The sequence below is a fragment of the Phocoena phocoena genome, chromosome 9 (genome assembly GCF_963924675.1).
Source record: "Phocoena phocoena chromosome 9, mPhoPho1.1, whole genome shotgun sequence".
Classification (NCBI taxonomy): Eukaryota; Metazoa; Chordata; class Mammalia; order Artiodactyla; family Phocoenidae; genus Phocoena; species Phocoena phocoena.
In genome coordinates, this window is record NC_089227.1 from 29,504,200 (window position 1) to 29,521,167 (window position 16,968).

A 16,968-nucleotide genomic window follows, 5' to 3' on the forward strand; every position below is an offset into this window, starting at 1 on the left:
CAGTATTCTATAATAACCTAAATGGGAAAAGAATTTGAAAAAGAATTGAGACATGTATATGTATAACTGAACCACTTTTCTGTACACCTGAAACACAAAATTTTAAATCAACTATATTCCAATATAAAATAAAAAATTTTTTAAAAAACAGCTTAAATGAAAACCCAATTTTCAATTTTTGTATTCTTGGAAAGTTTTTCCCCTTTAAATATCTGCTGTATTTTTTAATTTTCTGAGCCGGGTCTTCTAAAGCCTGGATTCTCTTATAAATCTTTTTGGCAAGTTAATGTTTTCTCTTTTTTAAATACTTTTATATCTGAGACTTTCTTTGACACAAATAAATTTTGATTTTACTAATTTGAGCTCATTTTTCAAGCACAGAGATCTTCCTGACCCAGCTTTATAAATCTACTATTTGGTATACTTAACCCTAATGTCTTCATCCAAGTTAAGGATTTTTCAATAATATGAAATAAGTTATGTGAATTCATATTCTTCTTGGTATGAGTTAGGGTATGTAGAAATACTTTGTTAAATTTATCTGCCTATGGCAAATATATAACAACTATACTGCTAATCCAGATCAACTATTCTCCTAGCTGCCATCCAATTATAAAATCAAACATTTTACATATAGTTCTTGGGTTAGCTATAGATCCAACTTAACCATATCATTGGGTCCACGGTTCTCTGTCTTACCCATAGAGAGAGCTTATCCACACGGAGATCATCCATAGGGAGAAGCTCCATCAAATATCTTGTTAATATTAAAAGATGCCCTCTCTTGAAGAATACTTGCCCATTATCATGGGTCAACATTCTTTTGGGCTCAAATCTCAAGCACTGAATCTGTGCATGTGCTTGTATGTAACCATACGGGGGTACCTCATGCAACACAGGTAAAAAGTGGGCTCTACGCAACCTTTAGGAAACAAAATATATGTAAAATTTTCAAGCTAACTCACTACTATGAAAGCATGCCTACTCTAGCACTAGCCTGTGGCACCCAGGGCAACTCCCTACTCATACCCTCACATTCTAGTCACACTCAGGCTCCCTCCCACATCAGGTCTTCACCATCCTGCTTCCTCCTGCAGAAATGCTCTCCTCCCATGCCCTTGCCCAGGTTTTACACAGCTCTGAAGCCTTCCCTGATTTGATCAGAGCCACCCCCCCCCAAAAAAAAAACAGTGGTTTAGAGTCCGCCTGCCGATGCAGGGGACACTGGTTCGTGCCCCGGTCCGGGAGGGTCCCACATGCCGCGGAGTGGCTGGGCCCGTGAGCCATGGCCGCTGAACCTGCGCGTCCGTCGCCTGTGCTCCACAACGGGAGGGGCCGCAGCAGTGAGAGGCCTGCGTACCGCAAAAAAAAAAAAAAAAAAAAAGTCTCCTAGAAGCAGGAAGCAATCAAATAATGAAGCTTCAAAAACTTGAACGTTCCTGTGTCGTACAAATTATAACGTTCAAAGTCTGTATACCTCAAGAGCCACTTCCCTTGATGATCCTCTCCAAGCATGGGGAAAATGAGATCAAAAAGAGTATGACAGGACAAAAAGAGCCAAAACACAGTCATTGAACAACCTGGGAAACATCACTAAGCCACCGGGAAATCACCAGGCTACTCCAAGCAAGAATAACATACCTCTTAAAAAGATGAACCACAACAAATGAAAATGTTGAAACAAACAAAAATAGAAAAAAATTCAAATTCACATGTGTTATTCACACTTCTTCACTATACCTGTTATCTAATTAAGTTCCCGTTGCATTTTGTTCACTTCTGAAGCTAGAAACATTTCTCTTGAATTAAGTCTTAAAGCAGTTTTTAAAGAATCACTGATATAAAATAGATAACTAATAAGGACCTACTGTACAGCACAGGAAATTCTACTCAATACTCTGTAATTGCCCATATGGGAAAAGAATCTAAAAAAAGAGTGGATATATGTATATGTATAACCGATTCACTTTGCTGGACAGCAGAAACTAACACAGCATTGTAAATCAACTCTACTCCAATTAAAAAATGAAAAAAAGAATTTCTGAGTTTATGGTGGGGTGGTACACTGTTTTGTTCTATACCAAGAACAAGTTCAGAGTTTACCCAGACACAACAGAAAGAGCGTAATTTGTGTGTATGTGTGTACACAATACGCCTGTGGGTGTACACATGTGCATATACGAGTATGTGTGCGCATGTGTGTGTATTCTGTGCGTTCTACGTTTAATATATTTTAATATATGGCTTTACTTCCTTAAGCCCAGGTCAACTAGATTTTGTCACTCTATTCACTGACATAATAAAAACTACTCACTGACATAATAAAAATATGAATTTTGAATACTTTCATTATAGCAAAATCAAGATCTATTTGTATACTGGATCTCATTCATTTAAGCTTCAGTAATGCTGAATTAATGACTATTACATAAAATAAACTAAATTTAATTTGCCTTACTCATTAATAAGGGAAGTTTAGCTAAGAAAAGTTTAGTTAAAGAAACATTATTCCAGGTTACTTTCAACCCACCTTAATGGCTCTCTACATACATTTTCCAAATAGAAATAGGCCTCACCTGACCATTATAGTAGGGCATTCAAGATCTTACTTCATAACTCCTTGTCACTCAAAAGCTGTTAGAGTTACTGTTCTTATTAAAAGTAATAGAGGTACTTCTAATCATTGAAATTTTCCCCTAATTTAAACTGGCCTTCCTTTGACTTATTCTGAGTTAGTAAGTACTTGCTATACTGTAAAACACAAGAATATACTTGGTCTTAAGTATTCAAAAGTAAATTCTTTTTTAAAAAAACCTAAGGACTAAGGGTAAGATTAACAATTATATAAATACAAAAATTATAGATTAGAGCCTAAGGATACAAAATTAAGAAAAGAAAGTAATACTGACACCTCTGTATATGTTACAAACTAGGTCAAGAAATTAAATGTCATGATTTCAAAGATACAAAAATACACAAAGAATGCTGCAGTACAGCCACCTTAACCTCAGTTTCTCCTACTGACATAGGCTGGTAGGGCTAACTTTTTTTTTTTTTTTTAAGATTTATTTATTTTCGGCTGCGTCGGGTCTTAATGGCAGCACGCGGGGTCTTCGTTGAGGCACACGGGATCTTTCATTGTGGCATGCGGGCTTCTCTCTAGTTGTGGCTGCAGGTTTTTCTCTCTCTAGTTGTGGCGGGCGGGCTCTGTAGTTTGCGGCCCGTGGGCTCTCTAGTCAGGGTGCCCAAGCTCAATAGTGGCCGCGCACGGGCTTAGTTGCCCCGCAGCATGCGGGATCTTGGTTCCACGCCCAGGGATCGAACCCACATGTCCCCGGCACTGTAAGGCAGATTCTTTACCACTGGACCACCAGGGAAGTCCCTAACTTTTTAATTAAGACAATGGCAGGTCAACGGCAGAGTTCCTGTGTGCATTATTCCTCTGGCTAAGTGCCATTTATATGGTAATTACTTTGCATTTAATGCAATTACACAGCAATCTGCCATAACTGAATCAGCCTATGGCTGCATGGCTTTTATTGACCAAAGCTACTGAGTAACCAAATAATTAAAGAGAAGTTACACAGTATTTCCATCCTGTGAGTCACAGAACACACTTTAAGGCTGTGCTTCTCCTGATATTATTTCTGACAAAAATGTAACTGTTAAAAACAGCAGTAATTGACTGGGCACTCACTATGTGCCAGGCACTGTGCTAAAGGACCTTAAATTGAGTATTTCATGCATTCTCATGGCAGCCTTATGAAGTCGGTACTGACATTACTCCCGTTTTACAGATGAAAAAACTGAGACTTACAGCAAATAACTTGCCCACAGCGCTAAAAAGCAGTAGATACGAAAATCAAAGCTGGGAAGGTGGGCTTCAGAGTCTAAAACCTTACATTTCCTTCGTGCTACTTACACACACGCACTATATAAATCTACTCATTTAACTCTCTCATGAACAAATTCGAGTCTGCTCAAATTGGGAAAAGGGTGGATAAATGTGGGATGGAGCTGACTGAACACGGCCTGTACCTTTCCTTCCTCATCACATGGAGTGTGGATCTGGAAATAGTCTTTTGTGGTACAGGGAGGACGCTCCGTACACTTGCTGGATCCTTCTTCTGCAACAGGAAAACGAATTTCAGAAATGAGTCATTTATGTTGTGACTCTAAGAAAAGGCAAACATGAAAACAAACAAACAAAAAGTAGACAAGTGAAAAGTAAAAATAACTGTACCAGAGGAATTTAGGTAGAACTAGCTAGGCCTAAAGAACAAGAGGCCTGCATTTTTATTGTCCCTAGAGCAGTAAATGTTTCCATGATACACAAGGAGCATATCACAGTTTTTCCAAGAAGACATTAGATTTCCTCCATTATCACAGAATGTTGCAAATTTGGAACAAATTAAAAGTTTCTAAGTACATCTCCATGCCAAGGAATCATCTAAAAGTACAAAATGAACCTTTTTAGACAAGTATAAACATATCCAAAACAGTTACCTTGGTGGGGGGGGGGGAATAGAAAACATTACAGACAAAGAGAAAAGTCCTGCAGAAAGGGGTAATTAGACATCCTATTTTACCCACTCAGTATGGATTCCGTTCGGCACTTTGGTTTCTGGCCCACTGTGTCCATCACATCGTATGTGTGATTTCTGGCTTATGACTATATACTCTCAACAAACATAAATTTAGAAAGAAAAGAACAAAGAGTATAAACCGGAGACTCATTTTACCTGAAAACTGGGAGTCCACGTCACACTTGATGCATTCTTTGGCTCCTTTCTCAGAATAGGTGTTTCTGGGACAAACTTGGCAGATGAATGAACCTGGTTCGTCGCTGAAGGTGCCAGGCTTGCATGGAAAGCATTCCGATGTGTATGCCACCCCTGTGTGGTAATGGGAAACAGAGAGAGCATGGGAGGACCGAACAGGAACACGCAAATCAGTGCATCCTTGCTGCCTCTACCTCTATTAACAACAAGCTCAGCCCAGGTCTTTTATATCCCATTAATTCAACACCAAAAATGTATTTACTGTGTGCGAGGAACTGGGCTGGATACTGAATTGCATACATAAGTGGAGCAAACACTTCAACGAGAGATTCAGACTTGACAGAGGTATACAGTCAATGTATAAACTCAGCTGTCAAAAGGCAATTCCACTAATCAGAAGTGGCATAAACTCTAAGGTTCCCTCCAAGTCTATACCATTCTCTCATCTTTGTGGCCACCTGCTGCCTTTTTCTCCACTGTTCACTACGTAGCTGACAAGACCTAAGGGACCCTGGGAAAGGCTCGACTTTTCTTCTGGCTTGTAATTCCAGCCTTTGCCAGCAGATGTCCCTATGACTAATGAGTTAGCGTCACAGGAACAGGTGTACCTAGAACATACTAAAACGTTAAACCAAACTTTAATAAAGGAGAATCAACTGCTTTGATTAAAAGTAGCCCTAATTGAGAATGAACCATGCCAGGGTTTACTGGCTACTCTTCTGAGCCAGAAAATGCACAGCTGGTTCAGAGAGGCAAAAGGTGTAGGAGACAAGTCAGGTCAAGATATCTATTTCACTGTTATTTTTAGGGATACAGTGGTGACCTGAATAAGCACTATGCCAGCACATAGAGAGTTCTCGAACGAACAGCAGGATCTTATTAATCAATATTATTTTCTTTTATTTAAAGACACCTACAATTGTCATCATGTTTACTTTTTCCACACAAATTAAATAATTCAGTTTAGGGATAGGAAAAAAAAAATCCCCATCAATTTGCCAAGAATAAAACCAGGGTCTCTAGGCCTATATGATGTCTAACATATTAATTTCTGTCCTAAATCCCCGTGAGCCAGCAAAACCAACAAAGTAATCAATATTTTAACTAACTATTAAATATGACAGGTGACTACCAGAGCAGACTGCTGGGAAATACCTTCAATTGTGATATTTTTTACCAACACTGGCTTGACGGCCTTGGAACCCATAAGGATGCCTGTAGTTCTCCAGTACAGTATGTTTGTGCCTGATTTCAACATTACCTATAAAGAGAACACAAGATACTCAGGTCAGATAAACCATGCTATCTACAATCATATCTAGAAGCTAATCTCTTATACACTTTTCAATGCATTATAATGAAATGGAACCCACAAATTTAAATCTACTGTTAATTGAGACCTAAGCTCTGCTTCAATTCTAAAAAAAAATAGTTTGCCAACCCCAAAAATATAGTAATGATAAAAGGAAAAGAAAATTCTTCAAGCATGATAAAAGATAAAATGATCTTCAAATCATTTGCATGAAGTCTTGGTTTATATTTCGAAGGGACTCATTTTAGACAGTGAAAGGCACTTGGCCCAATTACATATTGATTGGCTGCCACTAGTCATAAGTAGATCTTTGGGCTCTGAAAACAAAAAGGTAACAGAATGAGTTTGCTTCATTTTAAAATTACTTAACAAAAAACACTGCAACAGCAACAAGAGAAAAATAGGACTATTCTTATAGAATAATCCGATTTAACTCTATGACTCCAGAACTTAAATGATACCACGTCTAATATTTGCTTCCTTTGCCACCAGAACATTTTTATATTTATAAATCAAACTACTTTTCTGATCAATTTCATGCTGATTCAGTCAAGTAAACTAATGTTAAGGGTGCCTTGCTTTCTCATTTGCCACCCTACTCTTCTATGCAGTCTCTGGCTGGCCAAATTCAAGCAGTATAAAATTAAAACATATCTGACTACTTCACCCTGCCAGAGATTCAGAGAAGTAGTGTGTTAAGTACTTTCCTTTTGTGTTAAGTCTTTGTAAGTGAAGAAAGCATATTTCTTGCCAAGGGTTACTTGTACCTTCAAAGCCCAGCGGACTGAATGCTTAGGTGGATGGATCTTAAGTGGTACTAATATCACTTCCAGGCATACAGATCAAAAAAGTACTCTGAAAGGGTGCATGATATTAATCACTCAACGATGAGGTACCTGGACTTCCCTGTTGGCGCACTGGTTAAGAATCCGCCTGCCAATGCAGGGGACACAGGTTCAATCCATGGGCCAGGAAGATCCCACATGCCACGGAGCAACTAAGCCCGTGTGCCACAATTACTGGGCCTGTGCTCTACAGCCCACGAACCACAACTACTGAGCCCGCGTGCTGCAACTACTGAAGCATGCGCAACTAGAACCCGTGCTCCAAAACAAGAAAAGCCACCGCAGTGAGAAGCCCTCCCACCACAAGGAAGAGTAGCCCCCTGCTCGCCGCAACTAGAGAAAGCCCGCATGCAGCAAAAAACACCCAATGCAGAAAAAAAAAATTTTTTTTCAGAAAAAAACAAAAAAGGATGAGGTACCTGCTACAACACAAAGGCAAGGATGGGCAGTCACTTATTGAAACAGTGTCCAATCTACACTGCAGGCACCACACTAGGCCCTCCCCATGTATCATCTCATTTAACTCTGCAAGATTGGTCCCATTTCTCTTATGAACCATCAGAGATGAAGCCAATTGCCTAAAGAAACACAACTACTGTAAACCAAAGTTAGATTTTAAATCCATGTCTCACTCCAAAGGCCTCAAATAATAATAGATTCAGAGACTGTGTTACCTGATAATTGCCTTCAAGCACTTAAGAGTTGTCCTTAAAGAAATAAGTAGTTAGTCTACCAGACACAACCAGAAAGCGTAGAACTTTGAACAATGGGTGATGAATAGACAGACAGAAAGCAGGTTTCAGCTCCAGACATGGATGAATTTTGTAATACGCAGAGCTGTCCAACAATGGGGTCAGCACAGTCCCCAAAAAGACAAGCTTGAAAATCATTTGTTGGGGAGACTGCAGAGAAAGTTGGATGAAAGAAATTCAAGGATCCTTCCAATGCCAAGAGTCACGGATTCTCTTTCATGTGATTGCCACATCTGTAAACTTACATACTCAGAGGTTCCGTATATTAGTTTTGAGTAGACTTCCTTCCTATTAATGCCCCTTTTAAAAGGAGGAGAGTTGGAGTGTGATGGGAAAGAGCAGGAAGAGGGAGCGAAGAAGAAAGAGAAAGGCAGGAAACGGCTTCCCTGGTGGCACAGTGGTTGAGAGTCTGCCTGCCGATGCAGGAGACATGGGTTCGTGGCCCGGTCCGGGAGGATCCCACATGCCGCGGAGCGGCTGGGCCCATGAGCCACGGCCGCTGAGCCTGCGCGTCCGGAGCCTATGCTCCACAACAGGAGAGGCCACAACAGTGAGAGGCCCGCGTACCAGAAAAAAAAAAAAAAAAGGTTGGGAAAAGGCAGGAAGGAGAAGGATGGGGTTGGTGGGAAGCGGAGGACAGAGAGAAACTTACAGAATGAGAGCCCCATACTCCACTCTCGGTGAGTTTTACCCACTTGTCAGCAGTGGTGTCCATCTCCTGGCACTGATCATTTTGAATCTGTGGAATAAACACAAGGGCCCCAGTAAAGCTTCTTGGATGATGGCTTTAATTAAATTTTTACTCAGCACAGGACAGGCTGCAAGAGCTTCTTTCAAAGTCTACAAAACAATGCCAAGACCTCTGGAGCCTAAGTGACAGCTGCATATGAGTTAGTAGTTCTAAGTAAACCATCCTCATTACTGTAACAAAAAGACTAGGCCACTAAGAAGGTGGGGGTGGCGGGGGCCGCTGAGCAGCAGCGGCAGAGGCAGAGGCAGAGAGAGTTAGCACTGAAAATCCACATAAAGGGGAAAAAGTCATCACAAAAATGTAAAAGCTTGCATTCACCAGGCAGGCCCGAAAGTATAAAAATCAAGTTTATTTTTATAAGATTTGGGGCCGTTAAATTTTTAAATTAATAAATAAATGAAATCTGCTTTGTCTTCCTTTCCCCGGGACTTAACCCAAATGTGTATAGGTAAGTGGCTACAGCCAAAGTCAAAGCCCCCAGCTGGTATCTGGGGACAGATGTTAATGATATTCTATGCCAGTGCAAATGAATACAGCTAATATCTTTAGCACCAAACACTTTGTGCTTTTCAGACAATTCTTCCCAAATACCTAGGAGTTGGGACATCCTCTTCCAGGCCTATGAAGAATACCTAGACATCAAAAATTTGGCCATCTTGGGCTTCCCTGGTGGCGCAGTGGTTGAGAGTCTGCCTGCCAATGCAGGGGACACAGGTTCGTGCCCCGGTCCAGGAAGATCCCACATGCCGCGGAGCAGCTGGGCTCATGAGCCATGGCCGCTGGGCCTGCGCGTCCAGAGCCTGTGCTCCGCAACGGGAGAGGCCACAACAGTGAGAGGCCCGCATGTCAAAAAAAAAAAAAAAAAATTTCCATACAAGTTATTTCCTAAAGACTTACTAACTAGAAAACAGATCCTTGCAACAGCCAAATGCCAGACAACACTGACTGCTCCTGAGGACATCTGCTTTAACTGAGTTCAAATGTCATATTTATGTTAGAAGCATAATGACAATGCTAATGCAAGTGGGAAGCCATTTTTAAACAGATAGGAACCCTGAATATACCTTTGGTGGTCAATGTTTAGATAAACTGAAAGGTTTTTTTTCAGCTGATATCAGACATCATGGATTATCGTGACATTCTCTTGGCATTCTACAGATCTGAGTTCTCCTGTTATTCTAAAAGTAACCAGTAAAGGTATAACCTTGGTCTAATCATTTATTCTCTCCAGATTCCAGTTTCATCATTTAAAAAAAAAAAAAAAAAGTGTGTGTGGAAGGGAGAGCTGAATGAAACTCCCAGACTCCTAAAATCAAATACTATACTGCTTTCAATTATGAATTGTTCACAGGTGCATCTTCATCTTTCAGTCTTCAGACCATTTCTTTCCACTAACCATTTTGCAGGATGGCCATAAGGTGTTGACCCTCTGAGTCAATAAACTGCAACCTATAAAGCTGAAACATCAGTGAAAGAAGGAGCATGAACTCACCATCCCTTTTCAGTCTCTATCCAGAAGAACAAAGGTATCATTGAGAGAAAGTAGTGAAATTTCATGCCTTAAGAGTACCTTTACTGACAACTCTCAAAGGACTTAATGGACAACACAAAACTAAATGCTTATTCTAACAGTTATACAATTATCTTGCTTAACTTTATTTTAGTAATATTGCAAAAATGTCCAATGGAAGAGAGAATCATTCAGTCTGAGAAGTATCTTACACACAAAATGCAACTTAGAAAGTTAACTTAATTGTCCAATAACACACAACTAGCAATTGCAGAGTTGGGAACTGAGCCAGAATCTCTTGACTTTGAGCCTAAGGCTCATACCTTCATGGAAAAGATCTCTTCCTAGCAAACTTTTGATTTAGAAACTTCCATTAACAAGAGCAATATAAATTTGTTTTAGCATTATCAGTACATTTATTACTGAAATCTGGACCACAGAAACATTTACAAGATATTTTCCCAGTTGCCTGCACAACACACACTTTTTTTTGGTTTAAGAAGTCAATCTGAGAAGTTTTTCTCAAGTATCTGAGTCACTGCCACAACAAATATTTGCAAGATTAGATACAGTTTATATAAATAGTTAAATAATTTTCATGGTAACAGCCCATTCTGTTAGACTATTGTTTTTTCCTATATTCTGTAATGTTATTTAATCTCTTGTCAGAGACATCAACTATCTCATCCATTGATTCCACTGGATTGTACAAAACCGGCAGAATCAGAAAGACACAGACACTCCTAACTGCCCATGAATATACTTAAATAACTCAAATATTTGAAATTGCAAAGAGAAAAAAAGCCTTTTAAACAAAAACTAAAATTGGTAAAAACATATTTTTAAACAAAGTAGCATCTGTAGCTATAAAAAAAATTTTAATGAATCTTGGGGAAAATATCTGTCACACAAAGTCTCCACCAAGTGGTCGCCTAATAATCACATCCAAAGGGAAAAACAAGCCCAATGTTACTCTACAAGGTGAGAGCTCAAAGTTAAAGAGACAATATTAACCAGAAAATATTACAGACAAAAAATAACACTTCTTTTCATACTGAAAGCTTCACTTAACACAAAAACCAAGGAGGCATACAATGGAATGGGAACAAATGATTAAGAGAAATTTTATATGAATGTCCTTTAAAAAGTGAATTCTAGAATATAAAAGCCCTTACAAAGAACTCAAAGAAGATGTTGTTGTCCACATACTGGTACTCAAAGAAAACATAGCCCGACTTCTTGAGGTGCACAGCGTAGATCAAGGATACCGTGCAGTCATCACGATTGGACTCTATGTAATTTCCACGAGGGACCCAGGAAGAGCTGTGGAAACAAAACCATTTCACGTCAGCCTTCAGAAACCTCTTTTTTCACAAGTTCTGTAACTGAGATTTAAAAGCGGCTCCATCGACAAAGCACAGCAGAGGAGTCTGAAGCTCACGTGGAACTCACAGGCCAACACCATGGCTGGAAAAAGGTTCATTTCTTGTGGCACACGACTTCCTAAATGGTGGTATGGTTAAACAATCAAGTTGCTATGTAACTGCTACTTTTCACCAAAAATTTGATTGCTAAACAGATGATCACTAATTCCAGCTGGCTTAGATGGAGTTATTCTCTCAAACAATATCTAAAGTTTTATTTACAAACATATACTTGGCAGGGGAATGGAGGGGTTCCTTGATTGTGAGAGAAGATATCATCCTAGAAAAAGCCAATTTAAAGTGAACCTAAATAAAATATAGATCATAGTGTCATAATACACAGTAGGGCTAAAAGTCTGATTAGAAATTTTATCTAAAAAATAAAATGAAATATTAAGAAAATACACTAGTGAACGAAAGTTGGGTTGTAAATCTAACCATAAGCTAATTCTTAATCGATAATGAGTCACGTGCCAACTTTTGGGCCAAAAATATTTCCAACCAAACCGTATGGCAGCACAACTTATTATCCTCCTCTTCAAATTTAACTTTCTGTCTGGATGATAAGTGAGATTTTGGCCAATTATTTTCTTTTTACTAACAGAAAAAAAAAAATTTGAATGAAAGACTGAGACTTCCACATCCCATCATGACTCACTAATTGGTATTGGATTTGCCCTTTTCTTTAACAATCTAGTAAACGAAACAAAACACGTGAGCCATGTTCAGGCATTGACTATAGGCAGTGAAGGACCGAGATTCCTGACAGCAGGAAAACACATGAGACAAAGCCCAAATTGACCCTGACCTCATTCTTCAGGACACTTTCCAGACCATGGCACTGGGAGACAGCACCCAAGCAGAGCACAGTGACCCCACTGAGCCAAGCAGCAGGGATGAATGTTTGGGGCAGCTGAAACAACTGGAATTTTCAGGCCTGAGATGCAGAGAAAACAGGGGCTCCAGAAGTCCATACGGAGTTTCTCTGAAGCTTAGGGCTTGGGTCTGGAGTGTGCAGGCCTACCAGCGAACAGCCATTGCAAAGCTAAGACATAATCAGAGAGGTCACTTTTATGGGAGTTGCTAGAGCTCCAGGCCAGCCAGAAAGGAGAAAACTTAATAACCCTATTGGACATTCATCTGAGATTCCAGAATTGCCACACTTCAGGAATAAGGGCCATACCCTAGAGTAGGTATCAGCAAACTTGTTCACAAAGGGCCGGAGAGTCAATAATTTTGGCTTTATGAATCATCTGGTCTCTCCTGCAATGCTTAACTAGGCCATTGTAGTAGTTCAAAAGCAGCCATAGACAATATATAAATAAATGAGTGCAGCTGTGTTCCAATATAACTTTACTTACAGAAACCGAGGGAGGGCCCACAGGCCACAGTGTGCCCAACTCTTGCCCTAGAGTAAAGACCATGACCTAGAACTAAGTGTGAAACCAATATCGAAACACCCTAAAAAAAAATTTTTAAACCAGACCTGACGAGATCAAGGCATTCTTCTCATAAATAAACTGCCTTCCAGAACAAAATCCAACACCTTTTAAATGAAAGAAAAAAATAATCCACATTCCCTACATCTTAACATTCATGATGCCCCAGATACAATAAAAATTTACTAGGAATGCAAAGAAGTGGGAAAGTATGACCCTTAATTGAGAAAAAAGATAATCAGAAGAAACAGGGGCTTCCCTCATGGTACAGTGGTTAAGAATCCGCCTGTCAATGCAGGGGACACTGGTTCGAGCCCTGGTCCGGGAAGATCCCACATGCCGCGGAGCAACAAAGCCTGTGCGCCACAACTACTGAGCCTGGACTCTAGAGCCTGTGAGCCACAACTACTGAGCCCACGTGCCACAACTACTGAAGTCCGCGAGCCTAGAGCCTGTGCTCCACAACAAGAGAAGGCACGGCAATGAGAAGCCTGTGCACCAGAATGAAGAGTAGCCCCCGCTCGTCGCAACTAGAGAAAGCCCATGCGCAGCAACAAAGACCCAATGCAGCCAAAAATAAAAATAAATAAATTTATTTTAAAAAATAAAACAAAAGAAACAGACAAGTATTTAAGACAGCTCTTCAAAATATAATCAACAATATCAAATAAAAGATAAATACGGTGAGTGAAGGGATGAGGAATCTCAACTATTTTCAGGGAAATAAGAACCATTCGTAAAACTAAATGTAAATTCTAGAACTGAAAATTACAATACATGAAACTGAAAATTCAACAGATGACCCTAAGGTCAAGTTTGAGACTGCAAAAGAAATAGTCAATGACACAGCAATAGAAACTATGTAATCTGAAGTCTAAGAGAAAAAAATTGGGAAAAAAATAGAGGCTCAGTGACGTTTGGACAACACCAAGTGGCCTAACATACACGTAATTGGAATCATAGACGGAAAAGAGGGAGAGAAAGGGGCAGAAAAACGTTACTGGTGAAATAGTGGTTAACATAATTTTCAAATTTGGTGACAATATCAACCTACAAATTCAAGAAGCTCAGTGAACTTCAAGCAGAGTAAATACAAAGAAAACCACACCATCACAGTCAAACTGTTGAACAGCAAAGATATAGAGAACATTTTATAAGTAGTCAGGGAAGTAAAAACACATTACATAGAAGGGAACTAACCATACAAAATACAGCTAATTTTTTTTTTATCACAAACAAGGGAGAGATTCAGAGGTAATGGAACATCTTTAAAGCATGGAAAGGGAAAAGTAAAAGCTCAGAGTCATACGTCCAACAAAATATTCTTCAAAACTGATGCTAAAATAAAGATATTTTTAGGTTAAACAAAAAAAAAGCTGAGAGAATTTGTGAGCAGCAGACCTGCATTGCAAGAAATGATAAAGAAAATTTTACAGGATGAAAAAAATAATACTGGATAAACATGGCAACCTATATACAGGAGGAAAGAGCACCAATAATGGTAAATATGTAGATAAGCATATTTTTATCTCTTAAGTTTTTTAAAAAACAACTGATTTTTTTTTAATTAATTAATTTATTTTTGGCTGTGTTGGGTCTTCGTTGCTGCGTTAGGGCTTTCTCTAGTTGTGGCGAGCAGGGGCTATTCTTCATTGCGGTGCGCGGGCTTCTCATTGCGGTGGCTTTCCTTGTTGTGGAGCACGGGCTCTAGGCACACAGGCTTCAGTGGTTGTGGCTCGCGGGCTCTAAGCAGAGGCTCAGTAGTTGTGGCGCACAGGCTTAGCTGCTCCGCGGTATGTGGGATCTTCCCAGACCAGGGCTCGAACCCATGTCCCCTGCACTGGCAGGCAGATTCTTAACCACTGCACCACTAGGGAAGTCCCATCAATTGATTCTTTTCAAAACATTTCATTGTATTATTGGGTTTATAATGTGTTCCTAAATATAATATATAATCATAGCTCAAAGATGAGGGTGTAAAGGGAACTACACAGTGTAAAACTTTACACATTACATAAAACTTACATATTATATATAAGTACAATAATAATGCTAGTAACACTTTAAGAATAGATATTGTAATTTGTGGCCTTTGTAAGATATCTGAAGATATAAAAACACTATCCATAACAGAAAACAGTGATAAACTGTACTTTTTCAAATGTTAAACTTTTGTTTATCACAGGACACCATTGAGAAAATGAAAAGGCAAAAGCTACAGACAGAAGGAAATATTACACGCACATACATGTATTTCTGCATGCATATGTGTATATGTTAAATATTATGTAAATATATTCATGACATGATCTCATGTCTAGCATACACAAAGAACTCCTACAGCTCAATAATAAAGTGACCCCCCAAAAATAGCAAATGGGTAAAACATTTTGACACTTAACACACACACACACACACACACACACACACAAAACATATGGACAATGGACAGACATGAATGTGCCCAACACCTTCATAAAGAAGGGAAATGCAAATAAAAACCACAAGGAGATATTATTTCTCATACACACACTTAGAAAGACTAAAATAAAACAAGACCTGACAATGCAAATGTTGGTAAATATGTACAACAACTAGAATTCAAATGCACTGCTGGACTCTAATGCTACAACCATTTTGAAAAGCTCTTAGTCAGTTTCTTATAAAGGTCAATGAACATCTTTCCATATGACCCAAGCAACTAAAAAGAAGTAAAAAGAATACAATATTGGGGGCTTCCCTGGTGGCGCAGTGGTTGAGAGTCTGCCTGCTAGTGCAGGGCACACAGGTTCGAGCGTCTGGGAAGATCCCACATGCCGCGGAGCAACTAGGCCCGTGAGCCACAACTACTGAGCCTGCGCATCTGGAGCCTGTGCTCCGCAACAAGAGAGGCCGCGATAGTGAGTGGCCCCCGCTTGCCACAACTAGAGAAAGCCCTCGCACAGAAATGAAGACCCAACACAGCCAAAAATAAATTAATTAATTTTTTTAAAAAAAGAATACAATATTGGGTGGACGAAAAAAAGGAAGAAAGGAAAAAAGGAGGGAGGGAGGAAGGGAGATAAGCGAAAAAGTAACAGGCTGAAATTTACACTGAGACAGTTATACTCAATACACCGAAAAATTTCTGCTTATCATTCAATCTCTTTAATGAATAAACAATTCCAAATTTATTGGAATTAGAAAAAGAAGCCACACAATATCTCCTGCCCACCAAGACAAAGATGTGAGATCTCATAATATCCTACTACTACCTTCCCCTAAGGAACACTTTTATTTAAAAAAATTGAATTAAATTATACACACACACGTTTCCCCCGTTACACAAAAGTACAGTGTTCCTATGAAGCCTTTCGTAAGCTGAAATGGTGCAAAGCAAAGAAGCAATTACCTTACGACACATCTTACTAATGGATTTACAAAATAAATCAAGATAAAGCATAGATCCCAGACACAGTTCAAAGTTACGGTGGCTTGATGCTGAGATGCTGCATGTAGTTCCAGGAGAGAGCCTGGTGGTACCACTCTCGCTGCCCATGGTGCACACTGCCACTATGACAGCCCCCCTTGCTGCAAAACCAATGCTGAACAGTATTTTTGCTTTTTGCCCTTTTTTTTGTAAAAGCGAAAATCCTTTTCAGATTTCTTTTGGTTAGCAAAAACAGGTACTAATATAGGTTTTTCATAAAAGTGAAATGATATAAAGCAATCTTGGGAAAAGCAGGGGATGCTTGTGTGTGTGTGTGTATGTACATACATAAATATACATCTTGAACTGCATGGGTCCCATTACACGCAGACTATTTTCACTAAAGACACATTAGAGTACTACTTGATCCATGGTTGGCTGAATCCGCCAGATGCCGAAGGGTGGATACAAAAAGCCAACTGTTAAGTTATAAGTGGATTTTCAACTCAAAGGAGGATCGGCACCCATAACTCCCACATCGTTCATGGGTCAACAGTGTATGCATGTGTGTACATATACACATACGTACGTGTATATATACGCACATATACATTGTATACATAGTTAGAACTATTAGATATAACAATTCTGTTAATGCTATCTAACGTCACAACCCTATGTGATGAAATGACTGTTATCAGAAGAGTAAAAATATCAACTGGCAGACAGAGAGACAGCTATATAA

General features: G+C 39.4%; 1 protein-coding gene across 1 annotated transcript in view; it reads right to left on the reverse strand.

The window, feature by feature from the left end:
* Positions 1-16,968, reverse strand: part of ELAPOR2 (endosome-lysosome associated apoptosis and autophagy regulator family member 2) — a 186,889-nt gene that overhangs the window by 54,310 nt on the left and 115,611 nt on the right. The window contains exons 4-8 of the mRNA XM_065883844.1: positions 11,127-11,274; positions 8,343-8,429; positions 5,937-6,042; positions 4,743-4,895; positions 4,039-4,127 (exon numbers count right to left, since the gene is read on the reverse strand). Of these exons, the coding sequence (XP_065739916.1) occupies positions 4,039-4,127; positions 4,743-4,895; positions 5,937-6,042; positions 8,343-8,429; positions 11,127-11,274 (583 nt within the window). The remainder of the gene's footprint in view (positions 1-4,038; positions 4,128-4,742; positions 4,896-5,936; positions 6,043-8,342; positions 8,430-11,126; positions 11,275-16,968) is intronic.